Source organism: Chlamydomonas reinhardtii, chromosome 8 (genome assembly GCF_000002595.2).
Source record: "Chlamydomonas reinhardtii strain CC-503 cw92 mt+ chromosome 8, whole genome shotgun sequence".
NCBI classification, from domain to species: domain Eukaryota; kingdom Viridiplantae; phylum Chlorophyta; class Chlorophyceae; order Chlamydomonadales; family Chlamydomonadaceae; genus Chlamydomonas; species Chlamydomonas reinhardtii.
Genome location: NC_057011.1, coordinates 3,434,096 through 3,456,906, shown reverse-complemented (window position 1 = coordinate 3,456,906; position 22,811 = coordinate 3,434,096). Strand labels below are relative to the sequence as shown.

At 65.9% G+C, this 22,811-nt stretch overlaps 4 protein-coding genes across 4 annotated transcripts; 1 reads left to right on the top strand and 3 right to left on the bottom strand.

Annotated features, from left to right (window-relative positions):
* Nucleotides 1-2,148: 2,148 nt before the first annotated feature.
* CHLRE_08g374900v5 (uncharacterized protein) lies at nucleotides 2,149-5,520 on the bottom strand. Its single transcript, XM_043065148.1, has 2 exons — nucleotides 3,150-5,520; nucleotides 2,149-2,971 (listed from the first exon to the last, which is right to left on the bottom strand). The coding sequence occupies exons 1-2, from the start codon at nucleotides 5,220-5,222 to the stop codon at nucleotides 2,699-2,701; spliced, it is 2,346 nt and encodes a 781-aa protein (XP_042922149.1). The 5' UTR covers nucleotides 5,223-5,520; the 3' UTR covers nucleotides 2,149-2,698.
* A 131-nt stretch (nucleotides 5,521-5,651) lies between these two features.
* On the bottom strand, nucleotides 5,652-8,890 carry CHLRE_08g374850v5 (uncharacterized protein). Its single transcript, XM_043065147.1, has 2 exons — nucleotides 6,655-8,890; nucleotides 5,652-6,397 (listed from the first exon to the last, which is right to left on the bottom strand). The coding sequence occupies exons 1-2, from the start codon at nucleotides 8,575-8,577 to the stop codon at nucleotides 6,167-6,169; spliced, it is 2,154 nt and encodes a 717-aa protein (XP_042922148.1). The 5' UTR covers nucleotides 8,578-8,890; the 3' UTR covers nucleotides 5,652-6,166.
* A 1,468-nt stretch (nucleotides 8,891-10,358) lies between these two features.
* CHLRE_08g374800v5 (uncharacterized protein) lies at nucleotides 10,359-15,610 on the bottom strand. The gene is made up of 8 exons (XM_043065146.1): nucleotides 15,228-15,610; nucleotides 14,129-14,840; nucleotides 13,361-13,739; nucleotides 12,991-13,093; nucleotides 12,565-12,688; nucleotides 12,077-12,139; nucleotides 11,582-11,717; nucleotides 10,359-10,995 (listed from the first exon to the last, which is right to left on the bottom strand). Exons 1-8 carry the CDS (start codon nucleotides 15,392-15,394, stop codon nucleotides 10,811-10,813), a joined length of 1,869 nt encoding a protein of 622 aa, XP_042922147.1. The 5' UTR covers nucleotides 15,395-15,610; the 3' UTR covers nucleotides 10,359-10,810.
* Nucleotides 15,611-15,750: 140 nt separating this feature from the next.
* Nucleotides 15,751-22,086, top strand: CHLRE_08g374750v5 (uncharacterized protein). Its single transcript, XM_043065145.1, has 5 exons — nucleotides 15,751-15,952; nucleotides 16,325-17,794; nucleotides 18,001-19,967; nucleotides 20,226-20,531; nucleotides 20,765-22,086. Exons 2-5 carry the CDS (start codon nucleotides 16,474-16,476, stop codon nucleotides 21,614-21,616), a joined length of 4,446 nt encoding a protein of 1,481 aa, XP_042922146.1. The 5' UTR covers nucleotides 15,751-15,952; nucleotides 16,325-16,473; the 3' UTR covers nucleotides 21,617-22,086.
* The last annotated feature ends 725 nt before the right edge of the window (nucleotides 22,087-22,811 follow it).

The window sequence follows — 22,811 nt, the reverse complement described above, 5'->3', positions numbered from 1 at the left end:
CGGGTTCTAGGTAGCCACGCCCACGCTGCGAGGCTGGGAAAAAGGCCCATTGTGACAGCAAGCCAGCTTTCGCGCCATTGGTTGCCGGCGACAGCCCAGTGGTGTGGCAGCTTGGGTATGCATAGCTTGTTGGGGTACGGGTGGGCAATGACTCCCAACCTTGCGCGCGTAGGATTTATGAGGGCATCCTGCTCCCTGCGCAAAAGCATGAATTTGCACCCATGCAATGCGCGAGGGGAGCAGCTACCCACCGCGCGCTGCCCTGCTGCCAGGTATCAACTGGATTATCAATCCCAATACCCAGGCATTTAGCTGGCATGGCTGGGAAGCGCGAGGGAAAAACCGGCATTCCTGAAACCCGCCACTGACTGTAGCCTTTTCTCAACACCATTCGAAAGCGTTTGTCAAACCGTACAGCAGGCTGGACAATACGCGCAGGGAGGACGGTGCGTTTAATAGGGGTACGGCAGCAAGCGTTCTCGGCCTAGGAAGCAGCTTACAGAGTGCGGGGCAGTTCTGTAAATAGAGGGTATCAAATTTGATGGGCGGAGTGCCTTGGGGTGCAGGTCGCTGGACGCGACTTCTGCGCCCTAGTGTATACCGTTTATATGTTAATTTTGTGCGGTCGTTGGGCGCCCCGCCCCGCTGCTTCGCAGCGACTGCGGCCGCTTCGCGGCCGCAGCCGCCGCTCCGCGGCCACGGCCTCCGCCCCGCTGCTTCGCAGCCGCCGCTACGCGGCTGCTAAGGGAATAGGGAGAAGGGAGAAGGGAGAAGGGAGAAGGGAGAAGGGAGAAGGGAGAAGGGAGAAGGGAGAAGGGAGAAGGGAGAAGGGAGAAGGGAGAAGGGAGAAGGGAGAAGGGAGAAGGGAGAAGGGAGAAGGGAGAAGGGAGAAGGGAGAAGGGAGAAGGGAGAAGGGAGAAGGGAGAAGGGAGAAGGGAGAAGGGAGAAGGGAGAAGGGAGAAGGGAGAGGGGAGAAGGGAGAAGGGAGAAGGGAGAAGGGAGAAGGGAGAAGGGAGAAGGGAGAAGGGAGAAGGGAGAAGGGAGAAGGGAGAAGGGAGAGGGGAGAAGGGAGAAGGGAGAAGGGAGAAGGGAGAAGGGAGAAGGGAGAAGGGAGAAGGGAGAGGGGAGAAGGGAGAGGGGCGAAGGGAGAAGGGAGAGGGGCGAAGGGAGAAGGGAGAAGGGAGAGGGGAGAAGGGAGAAGGGAGAAGGGATGTAACGAGCATGCCCTTTTGGAACTAGGTTTCTTGAAAGGGAGCAAGGAGCAGGCTCCACAGCACCCACAGCACCACGAGGCACCACAGCGCCACAGAGGCCGCTTCGCGGCCACCAAGCAGCTCCCCAGCCACAGCCGTCACATGAAGTGGCGTATGGGCGTATGGGATGGGTGGCACCAACCGGATGGGGGCGTGATGCAGCTAGTAGTACACTTACACTGCACTGGAAGTATGACGTAATAGGACAGCAGGCACACGACACATAGCCACAACAATACCGTAGCACAGTTATGGCTGGCACGGCCAGCCTGCAGCGTGCCAGCGCTTCCTGCCGCTGCTCCAACAGGGCTCAGACCAAATGACGTTGAGGTCAACGGTGCACTGGTGCTGCCACACGGGAGAGGGTGCTGTCTGCTGAGGGAGAAACGAGAGAGGTGCTTGCTGGTCATGCCCTGGGCCTGAAATAAAGGGTGTGCCGGTGTGGGCATGGGCGTGGGAGCGGCTTGGGCGTGGGGGCGGCTTGGGCGTGGGGGCGGCTTGGGCGTGGGAGCAAATTAGTTTAACATGGCCGTGTACCCATACTTGGCGACAGGCGGGGGGACGGGGGCGGGCATTGTCACCCTAAGGGCGGGCAGGCCGCGCAGCGGAGTACTGAGATGTCTGGGCGGCTGGGCTGTGTCCAGCAGTGGAGGTGTCCAGGCAAAACGCACTAGGGCGCAGTGATACACTTGATATGCATGGGCTAGCTACAGCTAGTGCAGGCGAGTGTTGGCTGGTTGAAGGTATACGTACGTAGGAGGCTGTGCAGATCACGGTACAGCATGGTGCTCACGGAATGTCAGTAGCATGGCCGCACGGCGAAGCCGTAATGGGGCAGTGGACTAACGGACACAACTAGGCTGCTGAATCTGGAGAGCTAGGGCCGACCCTAACTGGAATTTAGGACGGTAAGGCAGCAACACTCTGCGTAGAGCAAATTACCCGCACGAGCGCTCAAGCGCGTGCCAGTCACTTCATTCGGCATGCGCCCCACTTGCCTCTGTAATCCGTACGGCACACGGCTTGACAGCCACAACACATGCGCTGCAAAGCAGCCCGACCTCTGCTTACACCTCACGCACCTAGCAGCCACACATGTTGCAGCAGCCACACATGTTGCTCCATTAGTCAGTATCGCATGCGAGCCTTGGCAATGATAGCCAAACTATCATTGGCCTCACGCACCCCTTGAAAGCCGACCATCTCACAAGCGTCACCACACGCTCTGCACGTCACAGATGACACCTCCTTCATGAGCATACCGCCTACGGTATGGGGCCGGAGATGAGGTTCCCCACCGGACTGTCCCTCCTTGTAATGTCGCATTCATGCCACCTAACCAGTGATTCAGCCCCGGTGCTCATGCCGCCTGCATACGGACACGGTCACTTTCGCGATCCAGCCGCACACGCGGCCCGCGGTTCCGCCCCCCCCCGCTCACTTATCTAGTTATCTCCCGCCCACAGCACCTTGCTCAGCGCCTGACCGCTCATCAGCACGAGCCGGTGCAGCTGGGCTATGAGCTCCTCGTCATCGAGCTTGACTTGGTCCCCGGCCGGCTCCAACTTCCCCTCCCCCGTTCCCTGCTGCTGCGCGCCACTCATGCCGACACTGCCACCAGCAGCTGCCAGGGTGTCGCCGCCCGCGCCCGGGCCTGCGCCTGCACCATCGGCTCCTGCTGCCAGCACACCCGTATACCAGGACGGGCTCTCCAAGGTCTGCACATGGGACGAAGGCAACGCTCTGTGCAAAGGCCGAGAGGGGGTAGGGATAGGCCGAGGGCCAGGCTGCCGCCAAAGGTACTACATGCTGCGAAGGCGGGGGCAGCACATGCCTAGCCACGCCCGCCCACGACATATAACGACTGCCCAACCTTAGCACCCCCCTGTTGCCTACCTCCTTGATGTACACGCCCCACGCGCACTGAAAGGGCCAGCTGAGCAGCGCTGAGGCTTCCAGGCGCCCCGGCACCAGCGCACCCGCGGCGGTCAGCGCAGCCACCAGGCGCCATGGCGCATCGCACTGCACCAGCGCAAAGCCTGCAGCGGACGCCACAGAGCACGCGCAGCCGCTGGAGCCGCCTGGCGCAGTTGCTGCAGGCACTGCGGCCACACTGCCCGCCGCATCCGCTCGCGCCCGTGCCCCTCGCGCCGCCCTGAGCTGCTTCCCCTTCTTCGTCTCCAGCAGCAAGCCATCCAGCCAGGACTTCAGCCCAGCCGCGCCCCCAACCCCGGCCGACAGCTGCTGCGTCACCAGCGGGCCACGCAGCAGCAGCACAGCCTCCACCCCATGCCAGCAGCTGGGCGCCTCCCCAGCTACCGCCGCCGCGCCCGTCCCCGCCGCCGCCCCCTTCCTAGCGCCTGCGCGCCGCCCTCCTACAGCGCCCTGCGCCGCGGCCGCTACCAGCGCGGGTCCGCCGTCAGCAGCCGCGCCCTGCCACAGCCGATCCGCCGCCGAGTGCAGCACGGCGTCCCCGAGTGCTGACGCGGCTTCTGCGCTAAGCTGTGCTGCCACGCCGCCGCCGGCGCCGTGTCTGTCGCAGCCGCTGCCGCTGCTGCCCCGGCGGGTGTCGCAGTCGGTTCCAAACCGCAGCCCAAAGTCCAGGTTATGTGGCCCATGCAGATATAACGCCCCTGGCCACCCAAACGACCAAGTGACTGCGCGCACAGTCGCCGCTGTGGCATCCGGATCGGTGTGCCAGTCGTCTTGGAAGCCTAGCATTCTGAGCTCCACGCGCTCAGGCAGCGCCAGCAGCCGCGCCAGGGGACGCTGCGGCTGCAGGTGTTCGCGCAGGCGACCAGCGGTGTCATTGAGGTTAACAAGCCGCAGCAGCGGCAGCCGGCGTTGCCCTGGTGGCGCTAGAAGCAGCCCCGGGAGGAGCGCCGCCGCCAAGTAGTTGAGGCTGTCTGCGCCGTGCACGTCGTGAACCTCTACCGAGACCAGCCCGCCGCCGCCCTCAAACTTAAAGACCGTGCCACTCGCCCAAGAGTTGCCCGCGTCCGGTTGCCGCGGCAGGCTCCTGTCGACAGTAAGGCTTCCCAGTTTCAGAAGAGCAAGCCCCGGCGGCGGCGCAATCAGCAGCCGGCGCAGGCTGTGCAACTGCTCCACGTCCGCCTTACACAAGCCCGCCATCGTGGCCTGGTCGTCCTCGCAGCCGGGCAGTGCAGCTGCCTCTGCTGCCTGACCCACATCACATTCTATGGATATGCTGCCGGAAAGATCGCTGATATCCAGGCGGCTGATCTGGGTCAGCTGCTGTAGGCTGCGGACATGCTGCATGCGCAGGGATTCGGCGTTAGACCAGTTGTCTGTGACGCGGAGGGCGGTCAGCCCGCTGCCAGCAAACGCCTCCAGCCCTGGCAGAAACCCCACACTCGGCAGCACCAGCGCCTCCAGACGCGGCAGGGCCGCGCGGAGCGCGATGTACACGGCGCGGTTGTCAGCCGGGCCGTCCTCGTAGGGTATCGCCGAGTTGAGCTCGAGTTCGCGCACATTCCGCAGCCAGCCAGCTACCGCGATGGCGTGTCCGGCCAGCGCCCGCAGCTGAAGCTCCGAGCTGGTCAGGCGAAGGTGCGTGATGCCTGCGGCCGCGGCGGGCTCCAAGCCGCTAAAGCACAGGGCTGCCAGCAGCGGCTGGGGCTGTTGGTTCTCCTCGCCCTCGTCCTCATCCGAGAGCTCGTCGCCGTTAGCGAGCAGCTCCAAGGAAAGGCGCGTGCAGCGCCCGAAGCGCGCCAACAGGGATTGCTGCCCCGGTCGCCATGTTGTGAACAGGTTTGGCGACATCCGGAGCTGAGCGTGCGTGATGCTGCTGTCCACGATATCACGAAGCGCATGGCAGCTCAAACGGGCTCCAGAGAACGGTGATGCTTGTGAACACTCCGCGTCGCCACCAAAGATGCTGCCCAGCGCTTCCACGTCGAGATGGCGCAACACGCCTAACAATCCAATGGTGCATGGCTTGTTTTTCATTGCGTAACTAGTTGGAAAGGTAGTGAACTAGTGAAGAGCAGGAAACCTGCTCTGTGTTTCGGCACCCGAGGTTCAGGCCCTCTAATGGCAAAGAAGTCAGAAGCTGTCAGAAGCTGAGAGGTATGTATGCTGCACAAAAGGGGCAGTGGAAGGACTGGAAAGTCAGGCGCATCTGTCGCACGCGGATCCAGGGTCGCTGGGCCAGTCTGGCCTCTGCCCTGACTCGGGCTCGGCCAGTGCTCGCGGTTCTAGCCGGTGCAAGACCCGGCGTTGGCATGCTCTGGCTTCATGAAGCCAGAGGAAAGATTGGACGGCCCGGATCAAACGTATCGATGGACTATGGTCCGCACCGTGGGGGTGCGTGCAGTACCGCCGTGGTAGCTGCAAAACGCAAGCTTTGCCACGAGACACTCGTGCCGGCATGCTTACCGACCCGATGGCTTACATGTGTCGGAACCCAGTTGACCCGCCGGCCGGCATGCAGGAGGTGCTTTCGTAGTACTTGCCGGCTGGGCATCCCAACGTCAGCCCCGGAGTTGTCCCCACACCCATACGGCCCCCAAGAACGCCATGTGCCCGTGCAGGCTGCCACGCACATCCTTGGCTGCCCCTGGCTTTCAGTGCAGTAGCAAACTCGCCAGCCATAGCGCGTTTGGCCATCCATAATGACACTACGCCGCCGGCTCCTCTTGTTCTCCCGCCATGTGCTCACGCGCACTCGTAAGCATGGCAACTGCGTCCTTTGACAGCAATCAACCCTAACACACACCCTTCCACATTAAATCACATTCCCTCAAACCCGCCAACACCCAAGCTCCCAACTGGCATGTGCCGCAGCATTCACAGCCATTTGAAGCTCTCGTACGCCCATAGCACTAAGCTCCCAACGCCCTGGAAACATTACATTGCGCACCGCCCCCCTCCTCTGCATGCTCACTCCGTCCCTAGCCGTCGTCACCCACCGTTCTCTCCCAAACCAGTACGCTCCCCAGCGCCTCGAGCTGCAGGACCACCAGCCGATGCAGCAGCGCCAGCTTGTGCGCATCACTGCTGGAGGCGGCAGCCGGCGCCGCCGCCGCCGCCACCGTACAGGAGGGGGCCCCAGTCGTGACCGCTGACGAGCCTTCGCCAGCGGGTGCGGCTGCCGTGTGGCGGTCCCACAGCTCCTGAACGGCCTGCACGCAGCCAAACAAGCGGGCGCAGGCAAGTCACCGGAAGGCTTCTCAGGGTACCGTGCCATGACAGGAGCGCTTGCAAAGGGAGGAGGAAGGATGCCCGACGGCCTACACCCTGGCAATGCTTGCAAGCTACCGCCGACGCTAACGGCTGTTGCAGGACATGCGCCGGCCGTGCTGCGCGCTCCAAAGCAGCACCCGCGCACGCGGCGCCGCGAGCTACGCCCTGTCTGCGTGCGCACCGGTCAGCTCCTTACCATGGCCAGGTGGGTGCTCCATTGATAACGCCCCGACGGCCGAAGCAGCAGCAGCGCCTCCAGGCTGCCCGGGTGGACTGCGCCCGCCGCATTCACTGCCGCGCACAGCCGCGGCGGGTCACGGCACCGCACCCACGCGGTGGCTGCAGCTGCCGCGACCTCGCATGAGGTGATGCAGGTCCCTCGCGCCACCTCCGCCGCTGCCGAGCACGCTGCTCCTGCCGCCCCGCCGCCCGGCCCTGTGCTTCCTGCCGCCGCACCCACGTGCTGCCCATCCAGTGACGCAGCCGCTGATGTGGCCTCCTCCACCCAGGCATCCAGCCAGGCCACGAGCTGCCGCGCGCCGCCGGGGCCGACGGCCAACTGCCTCAACAGCGGCCCCCGCAGCAGCAGGTCCGCGCACCGGCTCTGCCGCGGACAGCTGGCCAGCCTTGCGGCGGCGGCGCCCACGGCGCCCATAGCGCCCACGCCTAGCGGCATGCCCTTGCAGCCCTCGTGGCCCTCGCACACGCTGCTGGCCGCTGAAGTCGCCGTTGCCGTTCCGGCCGCCGCTGACCACATCAGGTTCCCCGCTCGCTGCAGCAACTGATGCGCCGTGACGTCCGCCAGCGCCGGCGGGCAAGGCCCAGGCGCAGCCAGCTGCGCACCGCCGGCAGTCTGACTGCTGCCTCCATCGCCGCTTCTGCGTCCGCTGCCCCTGCTGCCTGGTGGTGCGATGCTGATTTGCCCGATCTTGATCGTACGGTCATTATTCAGGTTGAAGGCCATGTAATGAGGCCAGTGGAAGAACTTCGCGGCCGCGCACACTACCGCTGCCGTGTCCGCCGCCGGAGGCTTGCCGCGCACCTCGACGCGCCCAACCTCCACGCGGTCGCACAGCGCCAGCAGCCGCGCCAGGGGCCGCTGCGGCTGCAGGAAGCTGCGGAATCGCGCCGCCGTGTCGCTGATCTCCTTGATCTGCAGCAGCGGCAGCCGCTGCGATCCCGGCGCCGGCGGCGCCAGCAGCAGGCGCGGCAGCAGCGCCGCCGCGAGGTAGTTCATGCCGTCCAGACCGTCCACGGACCCCAGGTCTACAGCCGTCAGGCGCCCGCCCTCCGCGAAGCTGATGACGATGCCTTCCGCATCCGCGTAGGCGTTCTCATCCGCCGAATTGTCCCGCAAGTCGCTGTCTATCCAGAACTGCCGCATCTCCAGTCGGCGCAGCCCAGCCGGTGGTGCGGCCAGTAGCCACCGCAGGCTGCGCAGCTGCTCTGCGTCGTCCTTGTCCATCCCCGCCAGCGTCGCCTCGTCGTCCTCGCAGCCCGGCCATGCCGCCGCCGCCGCCGCCTCCTCCGCCGATGCAGGCTCCGGCTCGCGTTCCGCTGGCCCGCCGATGTCGCCGCCGCTGAGGCACAGCTCCAGGTGGCTAATGTGGGTCAGCTGCTGCAGGCTGCGGACGTCCTGCATGTGCAAGCGGCAGCCCATGGCGTCCTCCTCCACGATGACGCTGCTGAGCCTGCTGCCGACGAACGCCTCCAGTCCCGGCAGGAAGGCGACGTGGGGGAAGAACAGTGTTTCCAGGCGCGGCAGCGCAGAGCGTAGGGCGCTGTACACGACAAGGTTATCGTCGGGGCTCTCCTCGCAGGGCACCATGGACTCCAGCCTGAGCTCGCACACGTTCCGCAGCCAGCCAGCCAGGGCGATGGCATGCCCAGCCAGCGTGCTCAGATGCTGCTGCTCGGCGTACAGGCTGAGGGTCACGATGCCTGCGGCCGCGGCGGGCTCCATGCCGCTGACGCACAGGGCTGCCAGCAGCGGTGCGGGCTGCTCGAAGGCCTCATCGCTGTCGGCCTCAAAAAACACGGAGAGCTCGGTGCACCGCCCGAACCGTGGCAGCAGGGACCGCTGCCCCGGTCGCCAAGACGCAAGCAGCCCTGGCGACATCCGGAGCCGAATGTGCGCGATGCTGCTGTCCACGATGTCGCGAAGCGCACGACAGCTCAAGCGGGCCCCCCGAAATGGCGATGGACGATCGTCCCAGCTGTCGTCGCAGACCTGGAAAATCCTGTCGAGAGCGTCCACGTCGAGATGACGCAGCACATCTAAGAGTGTTAATTGTCTGGGTGCTCTAGCTTGGTCCATCGGGCCTGCCTAGCGCTTATTGAAGCTAGCACCGGTTGAAACAAGTGGAGGATTAAGACAGCTGGAAACAGCGCAAATTGGAAGCATACAGTAAGCGACGCGTACAGAAAAGGCCTCATGCACTTCGATCGCGTTCCAATATACCGTAGCACAGAACCGAGCTCCATTCGTGTCAGGTCCCCCCTCTCCCCCATGGCCAGGCAGGGAGCCGACGGGGCCCATTATCCGACCTTCCCCCCTCTCCTCCGGTCTCCTCTGGCCCTCTGCCCGCCTATGCGCTGAGCCCCCCCCCGCCATTCCCCATCCGCTCGAAGCGACATCCAACGGCGTTGGCCCAGGGCAATGACGGAGGATGACGGTGCAGTTTGCATTGGCTAGGCGCAGCCGGCGGTCTAGCAGCCCGCCCCATCACCCAGCCTCGGCTCAGACGCTCAGTCCCTCCTGCAGGAGGCAGCTCTCTCCCAGGAGCTTCAACGCTCTGCCAGCAGCTGCCGAGCCGTTGCCCGTTGGGTCGTCCGTCGTCAATTATTCACCCCTCAGTCGGTCAGGCCCTCAGCCGCTGTGGCCATGTGAGGACTAAGGGAGGACTGAGGGGCCGCCGGCAAGGCAGCTCAAGCACTGCCGAAGCTTTACGCCCCGGCTCCCCCAGTGCCGCGTCCCCGCGTTGTCCGCATGAGATTGCAGCATGACGGATTGGCAGACAACATCTAAGATTTGTGTTGCATGTTTGCAACCAGTGCTCGTATCTTCCTTCTTTTCGACAGAAATTTGCCCAAAAATGCCTCCGGCGGAAGAAATTTTTGGTTCTTGTGGCCAAAAATCTGTGGAAACGCTTCAGGTTTGGAGGGGTCTTTCTGAGATTCGCAGGAGACATTTTAGGGCGTTTCTGTCACTTGTCCGGGCCCAAGGCAAGGGTGACTGAGGTTCCCCAGGAAACTCTATCTACGGCCGCGTCCTGCTGGCACCGTGGGGGCACACCAAGATAGGGCAGCCTTCTACTAGGGGAGTCATTACGTGGGTGGGTGAGCGTGATGAGCGTGGGAGAGGGCGCTGGGGTTTGGCGTGGGGATGGGCCACGTTTTGCCATGGAGCCATAGAGCCGGTGCTTTTTCAGCAACGAAGCCAAAACGCACGGGATCTTGGGTGTGTGATGGGACAGGGTTCGAGGCAGGTTGGCGAGGTCCCGTAGGGTGCAGCCGATGCCCAGACCCGTAAGCAGACAGCAAACAGTTTGCAGTGGCAGAGCAGAAGCGCATGGCTGGTCGAACGCCGGCGTTACTGTACGCACGGGATCTTGGGGGGTCTTTCGGCAACAGACGAAGACAGTTTTGGGATTTCGGCCACTTTTGGCCAAGGACAGGGGGTTCCAGCGGCTACTCCACGGCCGAAACCTGCGTGGCATATGGTAAGAAGGCTAAAAGGGCTGTATCTATGGGTGTTGACGGCGGGAGAGTGAGGTTGGGTCGGCGGGAAGCAGGGGAGGAGTGGGCGTGTCGTGTCGGTGTCGACATCGTGCGGGTCGGGGGCGGAGCCCCCGGAAAAATTTGGGGGTGAACGAAGCGGCGGCAGCCTGTTTCGTCAACTAATCGAAGCCATTTTAAGGAATTCGGCCACTGACGCCGCCCCTGCCTTCGTAAGATACGAGCGCTGTTTGCAACTCGGCCCCGTCCTGGGCTCACCAGCGGATAAGGAGGGATTGCCTCCCCATCGGATACTTAGCAGGCTCTCAAGGCGTCCAACATTGACAGCTTTGTCGGCGCCATGTGCCAAGCCTGCGGCCGACGGCGCCGCCGTACAAGACAGCGCATCGCATGCATGACACACGCAACTATCCGGACACAGCTACTTCCTACTACCGTGCCCCCCACTTCACGCCATCCCGCCACACTTAGCGTACCAACTGTCCGACTACGGTAGGGAGAACATTTGTGGCCCTGAACACCCTCTTCAACGAAATTCCTGCGCACCTGGCACACAGCCCCATCCACACGCTAATCCGCCCCCCCCCACACACAAGCACAAACCCCCCAAGCAATCACGCCTGCTTCCCCGACTCTGCCGCCGCCGCCGCCCCCGCCGCCGCCGCGTCCTGCCGCTGCCGCAGCGCCGCCAGCCGCGCCGTCTCCTTGTGGTCGGCCCGGTGGCGCTTGCGCTCGGTGGCGGCGGCCTCGTCGTACTCGGGCTTGCGGTAGCGCTTGGAGTAGGCGAACAGCTCGCCGCCTGTTGGGGGGGGGTGGTGGTGAGGGTGGTGGTGTGATGAGGGTGGTGGGGGTAGTGCTGGTGTTGGTGGTGAGGGGATGGGAAGTCTGGAGAGGGTGGAGAGGTTGGAGGCGGAGGGGACCCGTGGGTAGGTCCCCCACTGTGGTGGTCAGGTTGGTCATGCGGCCCATGCCCATGCCACCACATGGCGCGCTCTGAGGAAGACCACCCCCGCCCCTGCCCCCGCCCCCGCCCCCGCCCCTGCCCCGGCCCCCGCCCCCGCCCCCCGCCCCCGCCCCCTGCCCCCGCCCCCGCCCCCGCCCCTGCCCCCGGCCCCCGCCCCCGCCCCTGCCCCCGGCCCCCGCCCCCGCCCCTGCCCCCGGCCCCTGCCCCTGCCCCGGCCCCTGCCCCTGCCCCGGCCCCCGCCCCTGCCCCTGCCCCTGCCCCTGCCCCTGCCCCGCCCCGCTAGCCTTCCGGTTTCCTCGCTTCTGGAGTGTACTACCCAACGCACACTGTGAAACGCCCCACTTTCACGCAAAATACAATACACACACACATACGACGCCTCAGGGACCCATTCAGCGACTGCCCGACGGGCCGCACTCACCCTCCGCCATCTGCGCCTCCTCCTCCGGCACCCGCACCTCCAGCGCCGCCCGCGCCGCGGGCGTCAGTACGGCGTCCGTACACACCTCGTACCGGTCGCCGCCCGCCGCGGGCTGCGCCACACCCACGTGCACCGACTGCGCAGCGGTCACGAGGCGGTTACAAGGCGGTTGGCGGTTGGCATGGTGAGCAGGTGGTTGTGAAGTTGTTGGCGGGCGGTGATTGTGCATGGGACAATGGGGTGGTTCAAATTCCGCCTAAGTAAGACCATCGGAACGCATGCATTGACTAAACGCACCAGCATAATGCACAGCACACACGGGCGGGCGGGCGGGCGCGCATTCGTCCTGTCTCGCTTTGTATTACGCGTACACTTCCCTTCGTATACCGTAGCACGCACACAAACACACCCCGCCCCACGGCGCACTCCCCAGCCCATGGGCTACAGTGTCCGGCGCCCCACGCACCAACCCACCCAACCCATGCACGCACCCACCCGTGCGGACGGCAACGGCACGCCGCCCACCACCCACAGCTGACCCGTGGGCCCGAACGCCACCTGGAGGGGGAGGAGGGCGAGGGGAGGAGGGACCGCATGAAGGGGGAGGCGGGGGAAAAAGGCTACTTGTCGAGGGATAACAGAAACGCAGAAAGTGGCCGTGGGAACTGCAGCAAAATATCGAAGGCTGGGGGTGAATTGTAAATTCCAGCCCAAGCTAAACCAAACCAAGCGAAAACGAGCGGAGCACAGGCAGAGGCGTTAGTTGCAAGTGATAACACTTATGGGATGGGGACCTTGCAGTCCAGCAGCAGTGGCAGCGGCAGTGGCACACGCACCCGGCATGTCACCAGCCATGACGTGTCAGTGTGTCACAGCTTTGCCTTCCTGACGGGCCAGTGGCTAACTCCCCCTGCTGCGCCAGTGCACCCCGCCCTCCCCCAATCACCCTGCCCCACCCGCCACCCCACCCCCGCACCCCCCACCTGGCAGGGGTAGCGCACGTCCGGCCAGCTCAGCCGCTGCCGCGGCTCCAGACTGCGGGTCGCCCAGTCCAGCGCCAGCAGCTGCACCTCGTCCTCGCCCTCCACCACCACAGCCACCGTGGAGCTGCAGAGCGACGGGAGGGAAGGGGAGTTCAGAAGAACAAGCGGAGGGGAATGAGAAGGCTCAGCGGTCCGTGAACTGGGGGCGAGGCAGCAGCAAACCCCAAATTCGGAGGGGCCCAACTGCCCATTTCTTGGACTTTCGCACATTGCCCACGCCCAAAGCAGTCCATGCCGCCCAACGCGCGCGCTCCTCTTCCCCATTCCTTTCCGTTCCTCTCCACCTTTCCTTTCCTCTTTCCCTGCCCTCCCTGCCTGCCCTGCCCTGCCCTGCCCCGCCCTGCCCTGCCCTGCCCTGGGGCTCACCCGTCTGGCGACACCGCCAGGCTCAGTACGGGCGCACACGGCGGCGCCTTGCTGCGCCGGGTGGGCTCGCCGTCGCCCTCGCCGTCGCCGCCACCGTTTGGCCCTGCGGCATACACACACACACACACACACACACACGCACACACACACACACACACACACCAAAACGTCATTACGTATCCCCATCCCCACCATGCACATGAGCCCGTACGCCGCATGCGACCGGCGCTAAAGCTAGGCTTAGGCTCGGCAGCTGCCTAGCCAGCTAGGCCCGGTGCCGGTGCCCAGGGCGCGGGGACCCCGTCCCTCGGCAGTAGCTGCAGCAGCTGCCACTGCTGCTGCTGCTACAGCCGTCCCCGCCGGCACGCACCATCGTCGGCGCCCTCCTCCTCGTCGCCCTCGCCGCCCTCCTCGCCTTCCGCGCCCTCGCCCTCGCCGCCCTCCTCGCCGCCCTCGCGGTCCTCTGCACCCTCCGCGCCGCCAGGCGCCGCCGCCGCCGCCGCCGGCTGACTAATGGGCTGCGAGGCGACGTACGACGCCAGCTGCGCGCCGCTGGCGTAATCCCACAGCCGCACGGTGCCGTCACCGCTGCCGCTGACCAGCAGGGCGTCGGATCCAGATCCAGATCCGGATCCGGGCTGCCGTACGGCGAACGCGATGCAGGACACGAAGTCCTGGTGCCCTAGGCAGTAGGCCTGGACCTCCACCGAGATCTGGTGCAGCTGGGGCGGCAGCACGCTTACACGCACCTGTGGGGCGCAGCGGAGGCCGTTGGACAGGTGAACAGGTGGGCAGGTGAACAGGCGCTCTGGCGTTTGAGGGGTGTATGCGCGGCGTGGCGTGGCGCGGCGGGGTGAGGTGCCGTGGCAGCATGTCGCAGTATGGCCGGGATGGTGTTAGCAAGGGTGGGAAATGGAAGGTGGAGGGCAATCAACCACGGTAGCGGACAAGGCCGATGCCTTGGGGGCTCCTGCGGCGACGCCCCTGCCAGTGCTCCGCGCCCCGTGCCTCTGCACCCCTCTCCCGCTCCTCCTTCCACGGTTCACCCCTGACCCCTGGCTTTCTCTGGGTTTCCTTCGGATACTGGGAATGGTGAATACACTCCTGTGAACCCCACCACACATACACACATACGCACCTTGTAGTCCTTGTCGCTGGTGGCTAGCAGCCGCCCGCACGGCGCCGCCGCCACACCAGTCACGATGGAACAGAAGTGCCCGAGCAGCGTGCTGGGCGCCGCCGCCGCCGCCGCCGCTGCTCCCGCCGCCGCCCCAGCCGTAGCAGCGCTCCCGTCGGCAGTAGCGCCACCAGCCGTGGCGGTAGCGGCTGCGGCTGCTACTGCTGCGTCCAGGTCCGCCGGCACCGGCCCCACAAGCACGTCCCCGAACTTATCCGCGAACAGCGCGTGTGTGCCGGCGTGGCTGAAGCCGCCCGCCGAGGTCTTCTTGGGGCAACGCCACGAGGCAACGCACGGCCATGCGGCACGCGTGCTACTGCCGCTGCCGGTGCTGCTACTGCCGGAGGAGGCGGCGGGCGCGGCCCACAGGCGCGCGGCCTTGTCGTCGCCGCCGGTGAGCAGGCAGCGTCCGTCGGGGCTGAACGCCAGCACGCGCACGTTGCCGTGGTGCGCGGTGGGCTCGGCAGCGGCGGCGGCGGCAGCCGCAGTGGAGCCCGCCTCTGCCGCGAGCTCGGCGGTAGCAGGCTCGGCTGTGGCGGCCGCTGCGTCCGTGGAGGCGGCGGCGGCGGCTGCCGCCGCCGCTGCCTGCTTCTTCTGCGCGCGGGCGTTGTGCTTGTGGGTGGGCGCGGCCGCGGGCGCGGCCGGGATGGCCAGCGGTACAACCTCGCCCGTCCTGTGTCAGTTTGGTACGGTGCGGGAGAAGTATCGTGTGTGGGTGGTGGTGGTGGTGAGCGGGGGTAAAAGCGGGTCCGCGCGGTGAAGTGGGCGAGCAATGATGTGCATGGCAAGGGTGCGTTGTGGAAAAGGCGAGCCAGAGCAGGCGTGCTGTGCCATGATGACTGGCTTTCCATTGTCATTGGCACAACAGCTACATCAGATACCACTCGCACGTGCGTACACGGAAGTCCGCACCCGCCCAACCGCTGCGCTCCTCACTGCACTCCCCCAGTGCATTGGCCTGTGGCCGTGCCATGGCGTCCTGCTACCCGCATGCTGCCGCTTTGCCCTTCCCCTTTCCCCGAAACCAAAGCCCTCGCGGACTAAATCTTCAGCTACGCACTTGTAGTCCACCAGCGTCACGCGCGGCCCGATAGCGACCGCCACCACGGTGCTGTCGGGCTGCAGCGCCAGCAGGCGCGCAGGGGGGTCGACAACATCCTCGGTCCGGGGCTGCCGCTGCTCCTCCGCCTTCTGGGGGTGCTTCCTATTCCAGCGGCGGCGTCCCATGATGGCTTTGCTAATAAAAGCTTCTGGTGCGGTGCCTCGCTGTGAATGTGACGGCGGCCGTCAAGCAAGTGCAAGTTTCAGAGGAACAATGTATCTCACGCTTATGAGTATGTAACAATACCAATTTCGCTTTTTTCAGATTGCCTGGAAGAGCTTGTCAGAGCAATGTTGCTTGGGGCGACGAGCCAGTGCAGGTAGTAGTCTAATTGTTAAACATGAGACCTACAGAAACACAATTGCATTGCCAAAGCTGGAGTATTCGACGATTGAGGTCACCGGATCCAAGGCAGCACCCATGCAAGAAACCTTCGCGGCTTCGCCCGAAACAAGCATGCCCCAATGGTTTTTTAGTTGATACTCTGTCGGTGCGGTCCTATCCACCGGCTCCTAGGAACATATTCATTAGCACCGCGCGGAAACATCGCGTCGGTCAGTAGCAGCATTCCCACTACTGCGACTCTCTCGCCCGGTCTCTCCTCCATCCGAGACCACTTCCTCTACATCTCCATAGTTGCAGTGTAACGCATTCTGGGTCTGCACGCGTGGAACCGACGACAGGTGCGCCCCAGTTGCGTGCTGGGCGACAACTAACCGCGACCGAAATCGCGAGCGCAGCCACGCTGCCGCTGGTTAATTGCACCACAAAACGTCATACTCGTAGCACAGACGTGACTTGGGGTACGCCGGCTGGTTTTAGCGCCCGACTGAGTGATGGATGGCGGTGGGCACATCCGGTTCGCCATGCACGCGCACCTAAGCCGACCCAACAGTGCCTGTTTGCATATGCAATTTCCTTATAACCACCCGTAAACGAGCCGGGTGCATACCTCCTTGCGCGGCCGTCTGACGCCGCGTCCACCATTCTGTGACCTTACTTGCATCTGCGGACTGAACACGAACGGCCCTCGCCCCTTGCCAAACCGCCCGCAGGACACCCCCTCCTCTGGAGCCACGCCGCTTTACGGATGGCCAGCATCCCACAGCCATCATGCAACCATTCATAATTGCGCTGGGCTTCCTTTAACACCATAGACTTGACCACCGGACTTCACTCTTCCGACACACCGAACAGCTCAAAAATGTCTTCGACAGTTTTCTGGACACATCGCGTGCCGCGGGCCAGCAGCGGCGCCGGCGGCGCCCGCATGGCCACGTCAGGGGGGCCCCACAGCGGCTCTGTCGACGCGCCGGTGCCGATTCCTCCCAGCAGCAGCCACAGGCCGCCCGCAGGCTCTGCCCACGGCAGCAGCCCAGCGGAGCAGCAACAGCAGCAGCAGCAACAGCAGCTACACGGCGGCGGCGGCGGCGGCGGGGCCGGCGGCGGCTGGAGGTGGGGCTGGGTGAACGGCCTGCTCCGCACCGCAGCATCCCCACCCACCAGCGCACCCAACACTGCCGGCACCGGCACCGGCAGCGGCGCCAGCAGTAGTGGTGTCGGTGCCGGCGGCGTCAGGCGGACCCTTCAACAGCGCTCCAGCGGCAGCGGCAGAACCGCGCTCTCGCGCGAACAGCCATGGCCAGGAGCCGCAGCTGCCCCGCACCTTGCCCCGGCCGCGCAGGCGACATCGCCCCAGCCGCACCACCACCAACAGCACCAACAACACCAGCAGCACCAGCAGCACCAGCAACAACCGGCGCCGCAGCCGCAGGCAACGAGGGAGGTGGGCGGGAGCCGGAGCGGCCCGCAGCTGCGGCAGCAGGGGCGGAGCACGACAGCTGCGGAAGGGGAAGCAGCGGCACCAGCCGTGACTGTGGACGGCACGGGGCAAGGGGAAGCAAGTCAGACACAGGCGTGGCGGCGGACAGACGCCGTCGAGGGGACACGTGGGCCGGACTGCAAGCGGGAGCTGAGCGGGCCGGGCCACGCGGCGGAGGGCTCACGCCGGGTGCGGCGGCGGCCCTCCGCCGCCTCCGCCTCAACCTCCACCACCACCGCCACCTCGGGTCCGTCCCTCCTCTCCTCCTCGCTCTCCGGGCTCCGCAGCGCCTGCGCCTCCTCGCCCCTCCTGACGCTGCTGCTGCTCCTACTCGCCAGCAGCGGGCCGCTGCTGCCGCCCAGCCGCCTCCCCAACTCCTTCGAAAACCCCAGCGCCTCCTACACCAGCAGCAACCCCAACAACCACCCCAGCAACCACCCCGCCAACCACCCCGCCAACTGCCTTACCCGCCTCGGCAGCCTTGCCCGCGCCTGGGGCGCAGGCTGGGGCCCGCGACTGGCGGCGGCGCAGTCGCCTGGCTCGCTGTTGCCGCCGCCGGCGCCGGGCCGTGTGTGTCCTGTGTACAGCCGCGACCCGGCTCTGTGGGCCTGCACGCCGCTGTACCAGAACTGCGTGCTGTACATGTACTGCCCCAACCCCTGCAACACAGCCGTGGACCGGTTCAGCTTTGTCAACATGTCAAGTGAGTGGCGCGCTGACGTGGCGGCGCCCACCTGCGCCTCTGTGTGTGTGTGTGTGTGTGTGTGTGTGTGTGTGTGTGTGTGTGTGTGTGTTGGGGTTGGGGTTGGTTTTAGGTGTGTCAAAGGGGCTGCCCGACACGTTTCTAGCGCGCCTGTTTCTGACGGCTGAATCCTAATCTTCCATTCCCTCGCACACTCACACACACAGGCTGCGCGGCTGCGGGTCGCACCTACATCACCAACGGCACGTGCGGCGCCATCACATGCACCGCCCCACCCCTCGTCCCAGACACCTCACCACCGCCTCCCTCTCCTGACCCACCCACTGTCAGCATCACGCCCGCGGCGCCACCGCCTCCACCCCCACCACCCTCACCCCCGCCACCACCCCCGCCCTCTCCCCCGCCACCCTCACCCCCGCCTCCCCGGCCTCCGCCGCCCTCGCCCCCACCCCCGGCCACCAGCACCAGCCCTCGCCCGCCCTCCCCGCGACCGCCGTCGTCGTCGCCGCCACCACCAAAACGGCCCTCGCCGCCGCCGCGCTCCGCAGAAGACATGGCGCCGCCGCCGGACAGCGGTGGCCCAGACACCCCTCCCGAGTATGCCAGCGCGCCGCCGCCGCTAGACGAATCTTTCCCGCCGCCACCAAAGACGTCGCTGCCACCCAAGCCGCGGCTGGCGCCGCCGCTGCCGCCGTCTCCTCCGCCGGGCGCTACGGCGCCCAAACCGCCCTCGCCGCGCCCGCTGTCGCCTCAGCCGCCGGTGCCGCGGCCCCCGTCGCCGCGGCCGCCGTCTCCAGCCCCGTCAGCGAGCTCGGGCAATGAGCCACCAGCCAAATCTCCCAGCCCGGCTCCGCCGTCGCCGCTGCCGCCCAGCCCACGGCCGCCCAGCCCGCCGCCGCCGCCGCCACCTCCCCCGTCTCCCCCCACGCCCACCCGGGACTTCAGCTTCCCCAGCCCCCCTCCTTCGCCGCCCACCCCACGGCCGCCCAGCCCCGTCCCGCCTAGCCCGCCACCTCCCAGCCCACCACCCCCGCGCCCTCCTCCGCCTCCCCCTCCACCTTCGCCTCCTCCTCCCTCCCCACCTCCTCCCTCCCCGCCACCACCCTCTCCAACTCCTCCAGCCCGCCCCGCGCCGCCCTCTCCTTCCCCTCCTCCCTCGCCCTCCCCGCCCTTCCCGCCTCCGCCGTCGCCTCCTCCACCCTCTCCCCCGCCTCCATCTCCTCCCCCTCCCTCCCCTCCACCTCCTTCACCGCCTCCCCCCTACCCCGATCCTCCCCCTCCTCCCTCGCCCCCTCTACCCCCTCCCCTCCCTCCCGCCCCTCCTTCACCTGCGCCCCCCTCGCCGGCACCCCCCTCCCCTCCCTCTCCCTCGCCCCCGGTCCTGGCCCCTCCCCGCCCACCGCCCATCCCTCCTGCCCCGCCGCGTCCCACGGGACAGCCCGACTTTGTCCGTACGATTGACGTACCAACCATCCCAACCGCCCAGCAGATGACAGCGCTGCAGGCTTCCTTCAAATCCAGCGTTGGGACGAGCAGCGGCGACGTGACAGTTGGCGTGGACATCATTAGTAAGACCATTACGGTGACGTACAGCATGTTTGCGATCGGCGCGGCAGCTGGCGGCAGCTGCCCTGCCTGTAACGCCGCCCTGACCGACGAGCTGCGAGTCAAGGTGGCGGCGGCCGCCCGCGCCCGCCCCGCCAACGTCGGCTGCGCCTGCCTCGCCTTCTTCCAGGAGCAACAGGCCAAGGCCGTGGCGGCGGCGGCGGCCGGCTCGACCCAGACCGCCGCCACCAAGGAAGTGCTGGCGGCGGCGACAGCCGCCGCCGCCGCGGCGGCGGCTGCCGCCGCCAGCAAGTCCAGCAGCGCCGGCAGTAGCAGCCAGGGCCGGCGGCTGACTCAGACCAGCGGCAGCAGCGGCAGTAGCAGCACCGGCACCGGCACCAGCGCCGCCGCCAGCAGTGCTCTGACGGCCTGCCCCGAGTCGGCGTTTGTGGCTCAGATTGTGGTGGCGCCGTCAGACGACCTGACGGCCATCGTGTCCGCCATTCTATCCACGAGCGTGATCTCCCCGGTGGTCGCCACCATCATTCCGCTGCCCTCGGCTCAGCAGCTCAGCCTGTCGTCGCAGCTGCTGCTGTCGCTGGGCGGCTCAAGCACCGCCGCCGTGCAGGTGCGCGGAAATATTTGCGAACGGAGGATTGCATGTGGAATGACTGGGGGATCATTTGCGTGCACAGGGATGGAAGGGGGAAGGCGTTATAATGGGATGCGGTTGGAGGAGGGATTGGAGAAAGAGCGTGCCCAATGGAAGGGAAGGGTGGATGGATCGGAGGGTATGTTACACTCTAGCCGGGGCATGAACCTGCTCGCTCAAGTCAATCCCGAAGCTTTACTTTGTTATTCGCTGGTGGTTCATTGGTCGATGCAGGTGGCGGAGAAGGTCGTGGGCGACAGTCAGGGCGTGGCGGCACGTGTGGCGTCGGCACTAACCGTGTCGCCCGACGCCATCACGGTCGCTGACCCCGCCATCACGGGAGCCTCCACCACCTCCCCCCAGCCCAACTCCGATACCCCTGCCAACGGCGCCGGCGGAGACGGCGGCACCGACTCGGGCGGTGGCAGTAGCAGCAGCGGCGTCAGCACGGGCGCCATCATCGGCATTGTGCTGGGCCTGGTGGGGGCGGCGGTGCTGCTGTGGGGCGTGCTCTACTTTGCGCGCGTTGGCCACAAGCGGGTGAGCGGGGGGGGGGGTGTTGTTGTGAAGTGGAGCGGGCGGGGGAAGGAAGAAAGGAAGGGGCTGGCGCTCGTTGCAGTACGACAACCCGGGGCCGCATGTTGCCATATGCATACCTGCTAACCCGGCTTTTGTGGCCCCGCCATACAATGACTCTGCCTTCCCCTCCCCCCCTCCCCCTGCCCCTCCCCCCCTTCCCCACTCCCCCTCCCCCTCCTACACTCCCCCCGCAGCGGAAGATGGCCGGCTCCTACCAGGGCCGCGCCGCCGAGCGCATGGACCCGCGCATCATCATGTGGCAGAACGCCTGCGCCGTGCGCACCGTACAGCGCAACTACGGCGGCCCCGCCAAAGCCGCGGCGGCGGCGCCGCCACCGTACGGCCAGGCGCCGTACGCCGCGCAGCTGCCGTACACGCTGGCGGCGCCGCCGCCGGCGACGGCCGGAGCCGCCGCCGCAGGCGGCGCGTACGGCAACCAGCTCGTGGCTCGGGATGCTTACATGGGCGCTGGCGGGTTGGGCATGGGAGGCATGGGTATGGGCATGGCGGGTAGTCCATACGGCGCCACAGCCACAGGATCCACCGTAGCGTCGTCAGGCGCAACCGTGGCGCGGCCAGCCGCGCCCGCCGGGCCGCCGCTGCCACTCGCAGCGACGCAGTACACAGCCGCCACCGCTCACGCTGCCGTGGCGGCGGCGGCGCGCGGCACCGGCGCCGGCGCTTACTACTCGCAGGCGCCAATGCGGGTGGGCGTGGCGGGCACGCCGCCGCCTTCTGCTGCCGCTGCCGCGGCGGCGGCGGCGGCGGCAGCGGCTGGGGCAGCCGCTGGCGGCTACCGTGGAGCGCTGCAGCAGCCGGCGCTTGTGGCGGCGGCGGCGCCGCTGCAGCCCTCGGGCAGTGGCGGCGGCGCCGTGCCGGGGATGGGGGCGTACCCTGCGCCTGTGTCTGCGGCGGCGGCGGCGGCGGCTACTGCTGCGCGCGTGTCTACCTTGTCGTCTTCGCTCAACAGCACTAAGAATCGACGGCGCATGGGCGAGTCGCTGGTCACGGTGCCCACGAATGGCGCCGTGCCGGGCCAAAGATAGTTGACGTAAGCAAGCTGCTGTTTACAATGAAGGGACCGTTGGTTGGTCGCAGTGGTCTGATGGTGTAGGATAATGTTTGGGCCCAGCGGGCTTGACGCCCGGTGCTGGTTGTTGCTTCGCGTGTGTGTGGGCATGTGGTGACCGGAGAACGAACGGGCCCGTCTGTATGCATTTGTCTGGCGTGTGATATGCACTGCGTCTCCAGACGGTTCCCTGCCTTCGCGTCATTCTTTTGGCTGTCCGTGGCAAAGCGTGCTTGACCAGGAGCATTGGCGTATCGTCTCGCATTCATTATGAAACACCGGGTATGCTTGCGTATACCTACCTGGGTATGCTTGGGTATACTAGAGCAACGATTATCGTAAAGTACCCAAGCGCGCAAGTACGGTAGCGTGCGCAAAATAGCTTCAACCGTTCAACGCCACTTGACTTGAAGGGGCTTTCCCCTTTTGTTGTAACGTATATACTTCCTTTGCGTCCCAACTCATGCGGACGACGAACGTCCAGGACTCTTCCGTCTTCCTGATGTAGTGTCGCTTGCAACCTACCTGCACAAAACACCTCTGCAGTCTGCACTTGCAACACACCCTTAAGCCCTAACTGCGTTTAGCCATGCTCAGGTCGGGGCGTCGGGCCAGGGAGCAATGAAGCTTTGGCGCGTGAACTAGAAATGAGAGCAGGAGGCGGGATTGCCGGGTGCTTCCAGTAATCCAGTTGAAGGCGGGGTCCAGGGTGAGGGTAGGCACGCGGAGCAGGCGCTAGCCGACGACATCCTGTCATTCCTGTGTGCGCTGTGGGCAGGGGAGGTGTGGTCGTGCCTGCGGCTTTACGTGCAAGACTACAAGCGCACCCTATGCAAGAGCCCAGCTTTGGAGCGCTAGCCCACCCCTGAGTACTAGGGTCTACGTCCGTGGGGAGGTGTACGGTATGATGCGTTCCAGTACGTGCTGCATTTCACCATGCCCCTGCTGAGGGACCCTTGTATTCCTATCTAGAGCTGATCACGCACAAAGCGGAATGCAACAAGGCGGGCAGCAGCGCTGAAATCCCACTCCAGAAACCCCAACCGTTCATAACAATGGGCGAAAATTTTCATCAGTGAGCACCCGAGTGAGCCTGGCGCCATCACCAGTGATCGCGGAAAGGCAACGTTCCCTGCTGTATGGCGCCCGGCGCCGTTACCAGGATGGCATTA